Source organism: Oncorhynchus clarkii, chromosome 7 (assembly GCF_045791955.1).
Source record: "Oncorhynchus clarkii lewisi isolate Uvic-CL-2024 chromosome 7, UVic_Ocla_1.0, whole genome shotgun sequence".
NCBI classification, from domain to species: Eukaryota; Metazoa; Chordata; class Actinopteri; order Salmoniformes; family Salmonidae; genus Oncorhynchus; species Oncorhynchus clarkii.
The window spans coordinates 58,560,149-58,573,628 of NC_092153.1; the positions used below are offsets into that span (position 1 = coordinate 58,560,149).

A 13,480-nucleotide genomic window follows, 5' to 3' on the forward strand; every position below is an offset into this window, starting at 1 on the left:
TGAAACAACACAGTGACAACATCAGAACTACTCACATCAGACATCACCCTGCTATATCCTCTGAGAAAAGTGATGTGGGAGGTTAGAAGGACTCTCAATATTTCCTCAATCCCAATGCTAATTATAGGGAATATATACAAACATTCCCAGTTTCATGACAATGTGTTTCGGTGTGAGATCATAAGCGTGTATGTTCTTAGAGGGCCCAGTGGACTAAACTAAACAGGACTACATCTCATTACTTTGCCCTGGCAGCATGGACTCTCTTTCTACTCTCTGCTCTCTCTCTCTCGCTCTGTCTTCTCTATCTTTCTCTCCTCTCTCGGCTCAATTCTCTGGAGGAGAGAACCGCTTAACAAGAGGTCAGTACTTCTCTCCCAGCCTCCCACCCCTATCTCTGCATCTCTCACCTTTCTCTACTCTGTCTTCCTCTCCATCTCTCTCCGTCTCGCTCTGCTCTCTCTCTCTCTTGTGTAATTGTATAATGAGCAGTTTTTGCCACTGCTATCCCAGTGACATGGGCATACATAAACAGACAGAGCAACACGTACGGGAGAAAAACACAGAGACTCTTACTCTGTCACTTGATGAAAGCTTTGTAGACATTTCACTTTATTAAACGAGAGAGCTCATTAAATGGACATGAAGCCAGGGAATTCTGAGCTGGGTAGTTTTACATTTTCATAAGACTGCTGAGAGTAACATTATCTGAAATTACACAGTTTAGCACAGATATCTACTTTGAGTCCATCCTAAAACAGTGGGGGAGTGTTTGCCATGTAACACAAGAATAAAGAGAAAAATGAGAGGGGGCAAGAGAGGGGGATTGGGAAAGAGACGGAGGAAGAGAAGGAGGGGGAGGAGAAATGAGACAGAAGAGAGGACGGTCACTGGTTTTAATCCTTTCTATCCCTGGAAGGGTTATGGGAATCACAACGAAGAAATTAAATGACTGTTCAAGATGAATTAAAAAATATATATATATATTTGAAAATATTGAGTCATTTTTCACATGTAAGCCGAAAAATACATTTGGAGAACCTTCATTTACAAAACATAACACAAAATGTCACTTATGATTATAAAATTGTTAATTAAACAATTATTAAGGTTTTCTCACCTAGCTGCTTCATCAAAGCCAGAGGCAGGATGACACTGATGGACACCATGATGACCAGGTAGTTCCCATTCAAGTACCACTCACTGGAGGGAGAAATGGGGAAGAGAGAGAAAGAGAAAGGGGGAGGAGAGGGGGTGAAGAGAGAGAGAGAGAAAGAGAGACATGTTATATACATAACTTTGTTAAAATAATTTATTACATCTTTAGTCCTTATTTGTAAGGGAAATGTTCAATGTCTCTGCGATGTTAAATGAAAGGAGGAAAACTCCTTGCCAGTTAAGCCATCAGGGATAAGGATAATATTCCCAATGGACTCACCCCCACGACCACCCATATGTAAAATGTATGTACGCATGACTGTAAGTTGCTTTGGATAAACCATCTGCTAAATGGCATACAGTATATTATAGGGATGTGACAATTCACGATATGCACCGGACTCGATATGACAGCATTGGTCTGCTGACCCCAATCCAAATATAGCATCATAAAATTGATTCAAACGTAACGAATGGCTGATTCCATAACATTTTGTTTCTCATATTACTTTCTACTTTCTGGAAATACCTGATATTTTGTGACAACTGGTGCGGCCTCTCCAATAGTGTCGAACTAAAGGCATGTAACTGTTGACAGTCATTGATCTACAAGTAATTTTGCATTCCGTAATTTGCTTGGTTATTGTTATCAATACGCTGTTGAAAACGATGTTACATGACCTAGAGCACGGTTATATCCTTCCTGTTTGGCCCTGTTCGGGGGTGTCATCGGATGGGGCCACAGTGTCTCCTGACCCCTTCTGTCTCAGCCTCCAGTATTTATGCTGCAGTAGTTTATGTGTCGGGGGGCTAGGGTCAGTTTGTTATATCTGGAGTACTTCTCCTGTCCTATCCGGTGTCTTGTGTGAATTTAAGTATGCTCTCTCTAATTCTCTCTTTCTCTCTCTCGGAGGACCTGAGCCCTAAGACCATGCCTCAGGACTACCGGGCATGATGACTCCTTGCTGTCCCCATTTATAAACATTTGAACATCTTGGCCATGTTCTGTTATAATCTCCACCCGGCACAGCCAGAAGAGGACTGGCCACCCTTCAGAGCCTGGTTCCTCTCTAGGTTTCTTCCTAGGTTTTGGCCTTTCTAGGGAGTTTTACCTAGCCACCGTGCTTCTACACCTGCATTGCTTGCTGTTTGGGTTTTAGGCTGGGTTTCTGAACAGCACTTTGAGATATCAGCTGATGTACGAAGGGCTATATAAATAAATTTGTTTGATTTGGTCAAGCACGTTAATGTTTCGGACATTTTCGGACTGCTAAACAACTATTGATTTAGAACCACAGAGCGTTACCACAAGTCGCAAAGAAAACAGGAGCTGCCTCCACTATTCCAGCACCATTTCAACATCATCAAATCACCTCTGCTTAGTCTAATACATTGACAACTTAAAGATACCAAAAACAATTTAGTCCAATCAACGTAAGTTAAATACGATGTGGCTGTCCATGGTTCTGATTTCTGCGTGTGTGTGCGTGAGCGTTTGTGCTTGTAGAGTAAAGCCTATGCCATCCTCCTCTATTTCATGTTGACTGTCACACCCTGATCTGTTTCACTTGTCTTGTGCTTGTCTCCACCCCCCTCCAGGAGTCGCCAATTTTCCCCATTATCCCCTGTGCATTTATACTCTGGACTCTGCCCTGGATTACCAACCTCTGCCTGCCCTTGACCTGACGTTTGCCTGCCCCCTGTTTTGTAAATAAACATTTGTTATTTCGAACTATCAGATCCCAGGATAAGACCCAGATGCAGACAGTTCAAAATAACAAATGTTTATTTACAAAACAGGGGGCAGGCAAACGACAGGTCAAGGGCAGGCAGAGGTTGGTAATCTAGAGCAGAGTCCGTAAGGTACAGAACGGCAGGCAGACTCAGGGTAAGGGCAGGCAGAACGGTCAAAAACCGTGAGAACTAGAAAACAGGAACTAACGAGAAACAGGATTACCGGAAAGAACGCTGGTAGGCGTGACAAGACAAGACGAACTGGCAACAGACAAACAGAAAACACAGGAATAAATGCACAGGGGATAATGGGGGAAATGGGCGACTCCTGGAGGGGGGTGGAGACAAGCACAAGACATGTGAAACAGATCAGAGTGTGACATTGATGAAACAGTCTGTCATACAGTACACATGTTTTTTGTTGTCCTAGGCTACCTGGCTAAAATGCTTGCTCGCTAGCCTAACTTTAATTCAAGGGCAACATTAGCTAGTTAACATTAGCCTTCTACGTACATCTAGCTACATATTGAACTTCCATCCTCTCAGACCACAGGTACAACAATGTATGAATTAACAGTTGGATTGTAACCACAGAATTGTGGTTATAATCATTGGCCACAACAGAGTATTAACAACAAAAAACAAGTCCAAATCCCTATCTCTATCCATGGCTAATTTAGGAAAGGGCCAAGTTTAGTAAGCTGGCTAGCTAGCCACCGGAGAGGACAACAACACAACAAGATAAAACAAAGTTTTTCTGTCTAATTGAATATCTTGGGATTTGATAGGAGTGATGCCAAATCCATTACACTCTTTTTTTGGTGCGCCAGGATCATTCACAGTTGAGCTCGCTCGGTTTAGCTCAACATTAATTGACACATTTTTAATACTTTTTTCCCATGGAAGGCCAGATGTCCGCTGACTTCCCTTGCCTTTAATGCTATGGGCGGCAACAATGTCATACTCATTTGGACCAGACAACATCAGATAGATGGCCTACAGGTATAGAGACAGAGGGACATTGTTTCGCTCGCTCTGTTGCTTTCTCCTCTGAAATATATTCAGCCTCTTGTGAATTGAAGGAAAATAATGAAACAGAGAGACGAAATCTAAATTATTTAATGTCTATTTATTTTTTCTTGGTCAATTTTTTGAGGAAGCCTGGCTTCCCTTGGCATCCATGAATACATAACAAGAAATCTATTTTGCGAGGCACACCTCATGACTAAAGCGTGAGGAGAAACGCCTGGAAAAGAAAGTCATTACATTTGCAAATGGTCAAAACCATTCAATTTCGAGATGGGGGTGAAATGGAAAGTTGTGCTATTCATTGGCTATGTCATAGCTAATTTGTAAGCAATAAATATTGATACACAAACATCCAGCTCAGAGAGGCCCAGCTCTTGAGCTCTATCAGCAGAATGGACAATGAATGGACAATGAATGTATTTATGCAACAAATGTTTGTTCATCGAATCGTATCGCATCAATCCGAATTGCATCAATTCAATTTGTTCTCTAATCCAATTGAATGGCACCGAATTGTTTCAAACTGAAACGTATAGCTCTGTATCGTATCGGAGCCCATGTATTTAGATACGTATTGAATCGTCTTGAAAGGGAATGATACACATCCCCAATACATTATACATATATATTAAGTCTTCCCAGAACCATTAGACCAGGGATCATCAACTAGATTCAGCTGCGGGATGCTTTTTTCTTGAGTGCATGGTCCGGGGGCCGGAGCACAATTACAAATCATTTGTAGACTGCAAATTGATCGCAAGAAGCCTAAACAGATATAATATTTGACTGAAACGTAATAATTTCAAACCTTGCTTACATTTGCCATCTTATCGGCTCTTAACCAACCATGCCATTTGGTTCGCTTTTTTGCGTTGTTTGTAACATGTTTTGTACATAATATTGCTGCTAACATCTCTTATTGCCGAAAAGAGCTTCCGGACATCAGAACAGCGATTGCTCACCTCAAACTGGACAAATAGTTTTTCTTCAATGAGCTAGATGGGAGGGATATAAACTCAGCAGAAAAAGAAATGTCCCTTTTCAGGACCCTGTCTTTCAAAGATGATTTGTAAAAATACAAATAACTTCACAGATCTTTATTGTAAAGGGTTTATACACTGTTTCCCATGGCTGTTCAATGACCCATGAACAATTAATGAACATGCACCTGTGGAAAGGTAGCTAAGACACTAACAGCTTACAGACGGTAGGAAATTAAGGTCAAAGTTCTGAAAACTTAGGATACTAAAGAGGCCGTTCTACTGACTCTGAAAAACACCAAAAGAAAGATGCCCAGGGTCCCTGCTCATCTGCGTGAACGTGCCTTAGGCATGCTGCAAGGAGGTATGAGGACTGCAGATGTGGCCAGGGCAATAAATTGCAATGTTCGTACTGTGAGACGCCTAAGACATCGCTACAGGGAGACGGGACGGACAGCTGACCGTCCTCACAGTGGCAGACCACGTGTAACAACACCTGCACAGGATCGGTACATCCGAACATCACACCTGCGGGACAGGTACAGGATGGCAACAACAACTGCCTGAGTTACACCAGGAACGCACAATCCCTCCATCAGTGCTCAGACTGTCTGCAATATGCTGAGAGAGGCTGGACTGAGGGCTGTGCGTTACAGGGAAGACATCCTCCTCCCTCATGTGGTATCCTTCCTTGCAGGCTCATCCTGACATGACAATCCAGCATGACAATGCCAACAGACATACTGCTTATTCTGTGAGTGATTTCCTGCAAGACAGGAATGTCAGTGTTCTGCCATGGCCAGCGAAGAGCCCGGATCTCAATCCAATTGAGCACGTCTGTGACCTGTTGGATCGGAGGGTGAGGGCTGGGGCCATTCCCCCCAGAAATGTCCAGGAACTTGCAGGTGCCTTGGCGGAAGTGTGGGGTAACATTTCACAGAACTGGCAAATCTGGTGCAGTCCATGAGGAGGAGATGCACTGCAGTACTTAATGCAGCTGGTGGCCACACCAGATACTGACTGTTACTTTTGATTTTGACCCTCCCTTTGTTCAGGGACACATTATTAAATGTATGTTAGTCACGTCTGTGGAACATGTTCAATTTATGTCTCAATTGTTGAATCCTGTGATGTTCATACAAATATACACATGTTAAATTTGCTGAAAATAAACGCAGTTGACAGTGAGAGGACGTTTCTTTTTGTGCCGAATTTACTACTACAGACACCTGACCAGGCCCAAATCCATGTGATTCGCTGGAGAAGGAAACTGAAATTTAGTGGGAAAAGATCCGGGTGCCTTGTGAGGATCAGGCGTTTTGCTCCATTCATCTACACACAATACTCCATAATGACAAAGCAAAAACATGTTTTTCAGAGACTTGTCCCGAAGCCACTCTTGCGTTGTCTTGGCTGTGTGCTCAGGGTCGCTGTCCTGTTGGAAGGTGAACCTTCACCCTAGTCTGAGGTCCTGGGGACTCTGGGGCAGGTTTTCATCAAGGATCTCTCTGTACTTTTCTCTGTTAATCTTTCCCTCAATTCTGCTGCTGAAAACAAAATCCCCACAGCATGATGCTGCCACCACCATGCTTCACCGTAGGGATGGTGCTAGGTTTTCTCCAGACATGATGCTTGGCATTCAGGCCAAAGAGTTCAATCTTAGTTTCATCAGACCAGAGAATCTTGTTTCTCATGGTCTGAGAGTCCTTTAGGTGCCTTTTGGCAACCTCCAAGTAGGCTGTCATGTGCCTTTTTACTGAGGAGTGGCAAATCTGTAGTCTGGCCACTCTACTATAAAGCCCTGATTGGTGGAGTGCTGCAGAAATGGTTGTCCTTCTGGAAGGTTCTCCCATCTCCACAGAGGAACTCTGGAGCTCTGTCAGAGTGACCATTGGGTTCATGGTCACCTCCCTGACCAAGGCCCTTCTACCCCGATTCTTCAGTTTGGCCGGGCGGCCTTCCCCATATCTGTGCCTCGACACAATCCTGTCTCGGAGCTCTACGGACAATTCCTTCGACCTCATGGCTTGGTTTTTGCTCTGAAACGCACTGTCAACTGTGGGACCTTATATAGACAGGTGTGTGCCTTTCCAAATCATGCCCTATCACTTGAATTTACCACAGGTGGACTTCAATCAAGCTGGAAAAACATTTCAAGGATGATCAATGGAAACAGGATACACCTGAGCTCAATTTCGAGTATCATAGCAAGGGTTGTTTTTTTATTAATTATACATTTGCAAAAAAAAATATATATAACTGTTTTTGTTTTGTCATTATGTAGATTGATGAGTAAACATTTCTATTTACTACATTTTAGAATAACAAAAATGTGGAAAAAGTCAAGGGGTCGGAATACTTTCTGAATGCAATGGGTAGACAAATAATGTCTACTCAGCTATCATTTTTTTTAGGATGCAAACCAGCAATATGAATCACTGTTAATTGATCCTGTTTTGATCTAATGAAATGGATGTAGGATTTTCTACAGCCTACAATCAAGGCCTTTGCCAGTCATGAAGGATGAACCTAGTAAGTTGTCCAACTGAATGTATTCAACTGAAATGTGTCTTGTGCATTTAACCCAACCCCTCTGAATCAGAAAGGTGCGAGGGGCTGCCTTAATCAACATCCACGTCTTCAGCACCTGGGAAACAGTGGGTTAACTGCCTTGTTCAGGGACAGAACGGCAGATTTTTACCTTGTCTGCTCAGGGATTTGATCCAGCAACCTTTCGGTTACTGGCCCAATGCTGCCCTCTTGATTCTCATTGGCGAAGACTCAACTCAAGTTAGGGGTTATATATCAGACTCTCCTATACCACTTTGCCCAACATGTTATACCCCAGAGGTTGTAAATAAACCCTTTCTAAGCTGATATAACTTGTATCATTACTATAGGGCTGTGAAACCAGTCTGAGCATTTCTCACTGGAAATTTCTGCTGACATTGAACATAGCTTAGGGTTAAGGTATTTAATTCATTTCAGACTGTCCTATACCAGTATCCCCAACATCTTATACCCCAGAGGTTGTAAATAAACCCTTTCTAAGCTGATATAACGTGTATCTGTCACGGATGTCTTCGGGAGAAAGAGAGGAGGACCAAAGCGCAGCGTGGTAAGTGTTCATGATGATGTTTAATTAAAACTCAGAACACTAAACAATAAATGACAACGTGAATTTACAAAACCGAAACAGTACCGTGTGGCCCAAACACTCACACGGAAACAAACACCCACAAACCAAAAGTGAAACCCAGGCTACCTAAGTATGATTCTCAATCAGGGACAACAATTGACAGCTGCTTCTGATTGAGAACCATACTAGGCCGAACTCAAAAACCAACATAGAAAAACAAACATAGACTGCCCACTCCAACTCACACCCTGACCATACTAAAACAAAGACAAAAACAAAGGAACTAAAGTCAGAACGTGACAGTATCATTATCATAGGACTGTGAAACCCATTGCCAAATGGCTTCAGACTGAGCATTTCTCACAATTTATTTACGGAGAGAGTTTTATAACTGGTGGTGTGCATTTATTTACAGTAATGAGTTGATTAATTATTGCTTTCTTCAGTGGAAATAGAGAATATGTATAAAAAATACCAAATATACTAAAAGCTGAATCAAGCAGAGATTTACGACTATTTAACCATGTTAATCTTTACTGAAACATGCTAACTACAAACATTTAACCAATTAAGATTATGAATACATGACAAGATAAAAATATTCTATAAAGCATTATTCATACAAAAGTCAAGAGTTGGCTATAACATGATTACAAACAAAGTGAGTGTGTGCATATCTGTGTAAGAGTTTTTGTGTGTGTATTATGGTGTGTATTATAATTTCCATCATAAAAATGTATCCCCATTCCCCAATCAAATACCTTCATCGATACCACAAAAAAAAAAAAAAAAAAAAAAGTATTTTTTCTCCAATCTGGCAACCCTCATAAAATTCGACATAGCCTTGTATAAAATGCATTATGAAAGAAATGGTGTAATGTACATGAAAAAGAGAAGCCTTGTATCAAATGCATTATGAAGAAAATTGTACAATGTAGGCTCCACAAATATGAAATGCCTTATGAAGAAAATCATGTAGGCCTACTGTTGCCTTCATGGAAAAAGAGCCTTTCTGACTACAAGTGCACCAGTATCCCAAAGTATTAAGCGAAAACAAGCATAGAAAACAGTATTGGCATTCATAAAGAAAAACTACGTAAGACTACTATTAAATTATAATTATTTCAGTGATAACCTGTTTGATTTACAATACTGGGTTGTTAACACGTTTTGTTTTTTTTCCAAAATAAATGTGGTACACAAAAAAAGTCAGTGTAGAACACCATAGCCCATCATGCATTGCTCTAATAACTTTCAAAAGATTGTTTGTCCCCCAAAAATGTATTTTCCTATGAATGAAGTCGCACAAAAAATTATCTTTTCCCACGGATTAAAGCTACACAAAAATGTATCTTTTCCCACGGATTAAGCTACACAAAAATGTATCTTTTCCCACGGATTAAGCTACACAAAAATGTATCTTTTCCCACGGATTAAAGCTACACAAAAATGTATCTTTTCCCACGGATTAAAGCTACACAAAAATGTATCTTTTCCCACGGATTAAAGCTACACAAAAATGTATCTTTTCCCACGGATTAAAGCTACACAAAAATGATCTTTTCCCACGGATTAAAGCTACACAAAATGTATCTTTTCCCACGGATTAAGCTACACAAAAATGTATATTTTCCCACGGATTAAAGCTACACAAAAATGTATCTTTTCCCACGGATTAAAGCTACACAAAAATGTATCTTTTCCCACGGATTAAGCTACACAAAAATGTATCTTTTCCCACGGATTAAGCTACACAAAAATGCACAAAAACACACGAAATCTGCTGAAATAGTTTTTGTACATCTTTGCATGAATTGAGTGTGAGATTGTGTTTATACGATCACATATACCTCTCTATTATGCTTGGGAATAGATTTCCAAAATTAAAATCCCTTTGGGGGCCAAATAAAATCCCCTGTGGGCCAAATTCAGCCTGTGGCCCATCAGTTGGGGAACCCTGCGTTAGACATTTATGTCACGTTCTGACCTTTATCCCTTTGTTTTTGTCTTTGTTTAGTATGGTCAGGGCGTGAGTTGGGGTGGGCAGTCTGTTTGTTTTTCTATGTTGGGTTTTTGTGTTCAGCCTTGTATGGTTCTCAATCAGAGGCAGGTGTCGTTAGTTGTCTCTGATTGAGAATCATACTTAGGTAGCCTTTTTTCACCTGTGTTTCGTGGGTGTTTGTTTTCCGTGTCAGTGTTTGTCGCCACACAGGACTGTTTCGTTTTGTTCACATCGTTTATTGTTTTGTTCCAGTGTTCAGTTATTTTTGTTAATAAATCATTATGGACACTTACCACGCTGCGTTTTGGTCCAATCCCTGCTACACCTCCTCAGACGAGGAAATCCGTTACAATTTAACCCAGGTGGTGCTGGTATAATTTTTTTAAACATAAATTAATGATAATTACCCATTGATTCTTGAAGAATATAGCTTAGACTATAGCCTCATGATTAAGTGTGTGTGTACCCCATCAGAACCCAAAATATTAGCTTGTTTTACTCCAATATTTGTAAACAAAGTACATCTAAACAAACACTATATAACCTCAAAACATGGTTAAGTGTATAATTTTGATATCATGGATGGTCAGTCCTTGCATCCATAGCTCTGTCTCTGAATTAGAGATGAGTTACATTTCTCCAGCCACATCCTTCAGCTTTTTACTGAAAGAGAGGTAGGGATTACACTTTGTTATTGTTATAGCTGCTGACTGCCGCTTTAAGCATGCATGCTATTCCTCTTTCTAAACAAGACCCACAGCAAACTGAGCTATCCAATCAGTTTCAAAGCACCCAGACAGCACACTCATCAGAAGGCTCTGTCAAATCTGTCACACTTACACATTATCATGCTCTACATAAATAAGAGAGCTTATGAGAGAAATAGAGAGAATGAGAGTGAGGGAGTGTGCTTGCGTGCATACATGAGTGTGTTTGAGACCAAGAAAGAGAGAGCATAATAAGAGAGCTTGGCCAAGTGAGCCACAGTGATATCCTTCCTCACCAGTCTCCCCCAGGCCTCTAGTGACCACTGACTGGACTGGAGGGTGAGAACGAGGGGTCTCCAGTGACCACTGACTGGACTGGAGGGTGAGAACGAGGGGTCTCCAGTGACCACTGACTGGACTGGAGGGTGAGAACGTGGGGTCTCCAGTGACCACTGACTGGACTGGAGGGTGAGAACGTGGGGTCTCCAGTGACCATTGACTGGACTGGAGGGTGAGAACGAGGGGTCTCTAGTGACCACTGACTGGACTGGAGGGTGAGAACGTGGGTTCTCTAGTGACCACTGACTGGACTGGAGGGTGAGAACGTGGGGTCTCTAGTGACCACTGACTGGACTGGAGGGTGAGAACGTGGGGTCTCTAGTGACCACTGACTGGACTGGAGGGTGAGAACGTGGGGTCTCTAGTGACCACTGACTGGACTGGAGGGTGAGAACGTGGGTAGCACAGCCCCGTCTGAGGCTGCAGGGTCTGGACTGGATAGTTACTGGGGTGGGGACACACCATGCCCTTGGCATACTGGGACAGACCAATCATAGTCTACTACACCCAAGGTGTACTCCACCCAAGTGAAATAGGCCAATACATGACACTGTCATTACGTTGCCCTCTTTGGGTACAGCGAGCACCATCCCCCTCTTTCTCCTCCTACACTCAGGCTGCTGCGACCTCAGGTCGTAAATTCCTGGAGGAGATTATCTCCTCATGGCCACAGTATAGAGAGAGAGTGAGTTTTCATAGAGAGAACAACATTTCATAGAGTCTGAACAACATTTATGTTCTGGAGAAGGTATAAAAGATCGGTGAAGAATCCAGCTATGAACTGGTCTATTTGGTACATTGGTGAAACTCATGGGAGACAATATGGCCACATTACCATAACGCTGTTTATACAGTAGCCTCAGATATGAGGCTTACATCGAATTGTTGTATAAGATGAATGAGTGAGGATGATACTGTTTGTGAAATTGTGTAATGTGATTTTGGACTGATTAATGAAGGAAACTCCAATTACCTTTGGAGTTTAACTAAATCAGAGGACTGCCCATGAGCACAGTCCTGGGACAGTCCTTTCTGCTCTTCCGAATAAAACCCCCACCTTGAGAATTTCTCAACAGACCATGTTTCTCTCAATTATGAGAGGACAAAGGTTGCAGACCAGCTTACCTTGATAACGAGAGGGCCAAGGTTTGAGAGGAGACCATAAAACTAAGGTTTGAGTAGATAGCTAAATCTTTTAACCAAACCACGTGGTTAAACTCTTAGATTATCAATACCAACAGAATAAGTCTTTGATATTAATTACTAGTCTGCAGCTAGGAATTCGGTATCATTGAACGTGAAGACCGACAACCCCCAAAACATTATTATTTTTCAATGACGGCCTAGGAACAGTGAACTGCCTGTTCAGGGGTAGAATGACAGATTTGTACCTTGTCAGCTCAGGGGTTTGAACTTGCAACCTTCTGGTTACTAGTCCAACGCTCTAACCACTAGGCTACCCTGCCGCCCCAATGAGGAATGAGACTAATGAGGAAAATAATTCATTAATTAGAAGACTATGTGATCAGATATTCAAATATCTGAAAGTTATATTAGGAAAATTATAACTTTATAATCTGAATATTTTCCTTGGTCTTCCTAGTCCTTGGACTTCCTAGTTAATTACAGTTACATGGTTAATCTGTTTAATCGCGTAATAATAATTACAGAGAGTTATTTGATAAATCGTCTTCAGTTTTAATGATGCCAAAGACACGACAACACATAGAATCCACTGGATTACTAATACTAAACAAATCCACCACATCTGAGACAGTGGAGGAGGTTCATCTCATATTTTCTCTATGACAGCATCTGTATTCTAGAGTTGTAACCTGTGAGAGTGGTCCATTTGTTGTGCTGTCAGTGTCAAGCTGCCCCACCTACACCCCAGCCAACCATCTTGCCATGTGACACAGTCACACATCATCACAGAGACGGGCAGAGGGGACTGACCTTCTGAACCACACAGAACACACAAACACACACTCACGCATGCATACACACACCACAGCAATTCCAGACACAAACATCAACCACAAAATACTCACACAAACAAACTCTCAATCCACACACAGTATCAACACTCCAGGAAAAGAGCAGATATCTGACAGCCTGGTTGGTAAACACACAGCCTTGGGCGCTGATTGATCTATGGCTCGTTCTGTGGAAAGCTCACACACACACAATGTCATTCAGACTGAGAATATGAGGCGTTCTATGTAGCTATAAAACATTTCCTGGACATCATTCAGTTCAGTCAGCATCATAAACACACTGACAGCTGGCCATAACACAAGCCAGGTAGGCACCATATACCAGAGTATAGACAGTGCATAGAGGCTGCTACAGTATACTCAGTCTGTTTCAGGGTAAAGGCCATTGTCTTTGT

General features: G+C 41.9%; 1 protein-coding gene across 4 annotated transcripts in view; it reads right to left on the minus strand.

Moving 5' to 3' along the window:
• LOC139413555 (sodium-coupled neutral amino acid transporter 3-like) overlaps positions 1–13,480 on the minus strand; it is a 70,813-nt gene that overhangs the window by 15,200 nt on the left and 42,133 nt on the right. For all 4 annotated transcript variants that reach the window (XM_071161061.1, XM_071161060.1, XM_071161063.1 and 1 more), the window contains one exon: positions 1,121–1,203. In XM_071161061.1, coding sequence (XP_071017162.1) covers positions 1,121–1,203 — 83 coding nt within the window. The remainder of the gene's footprint in view (positions 1–1,120; positions 1,204–13,480) is intronic.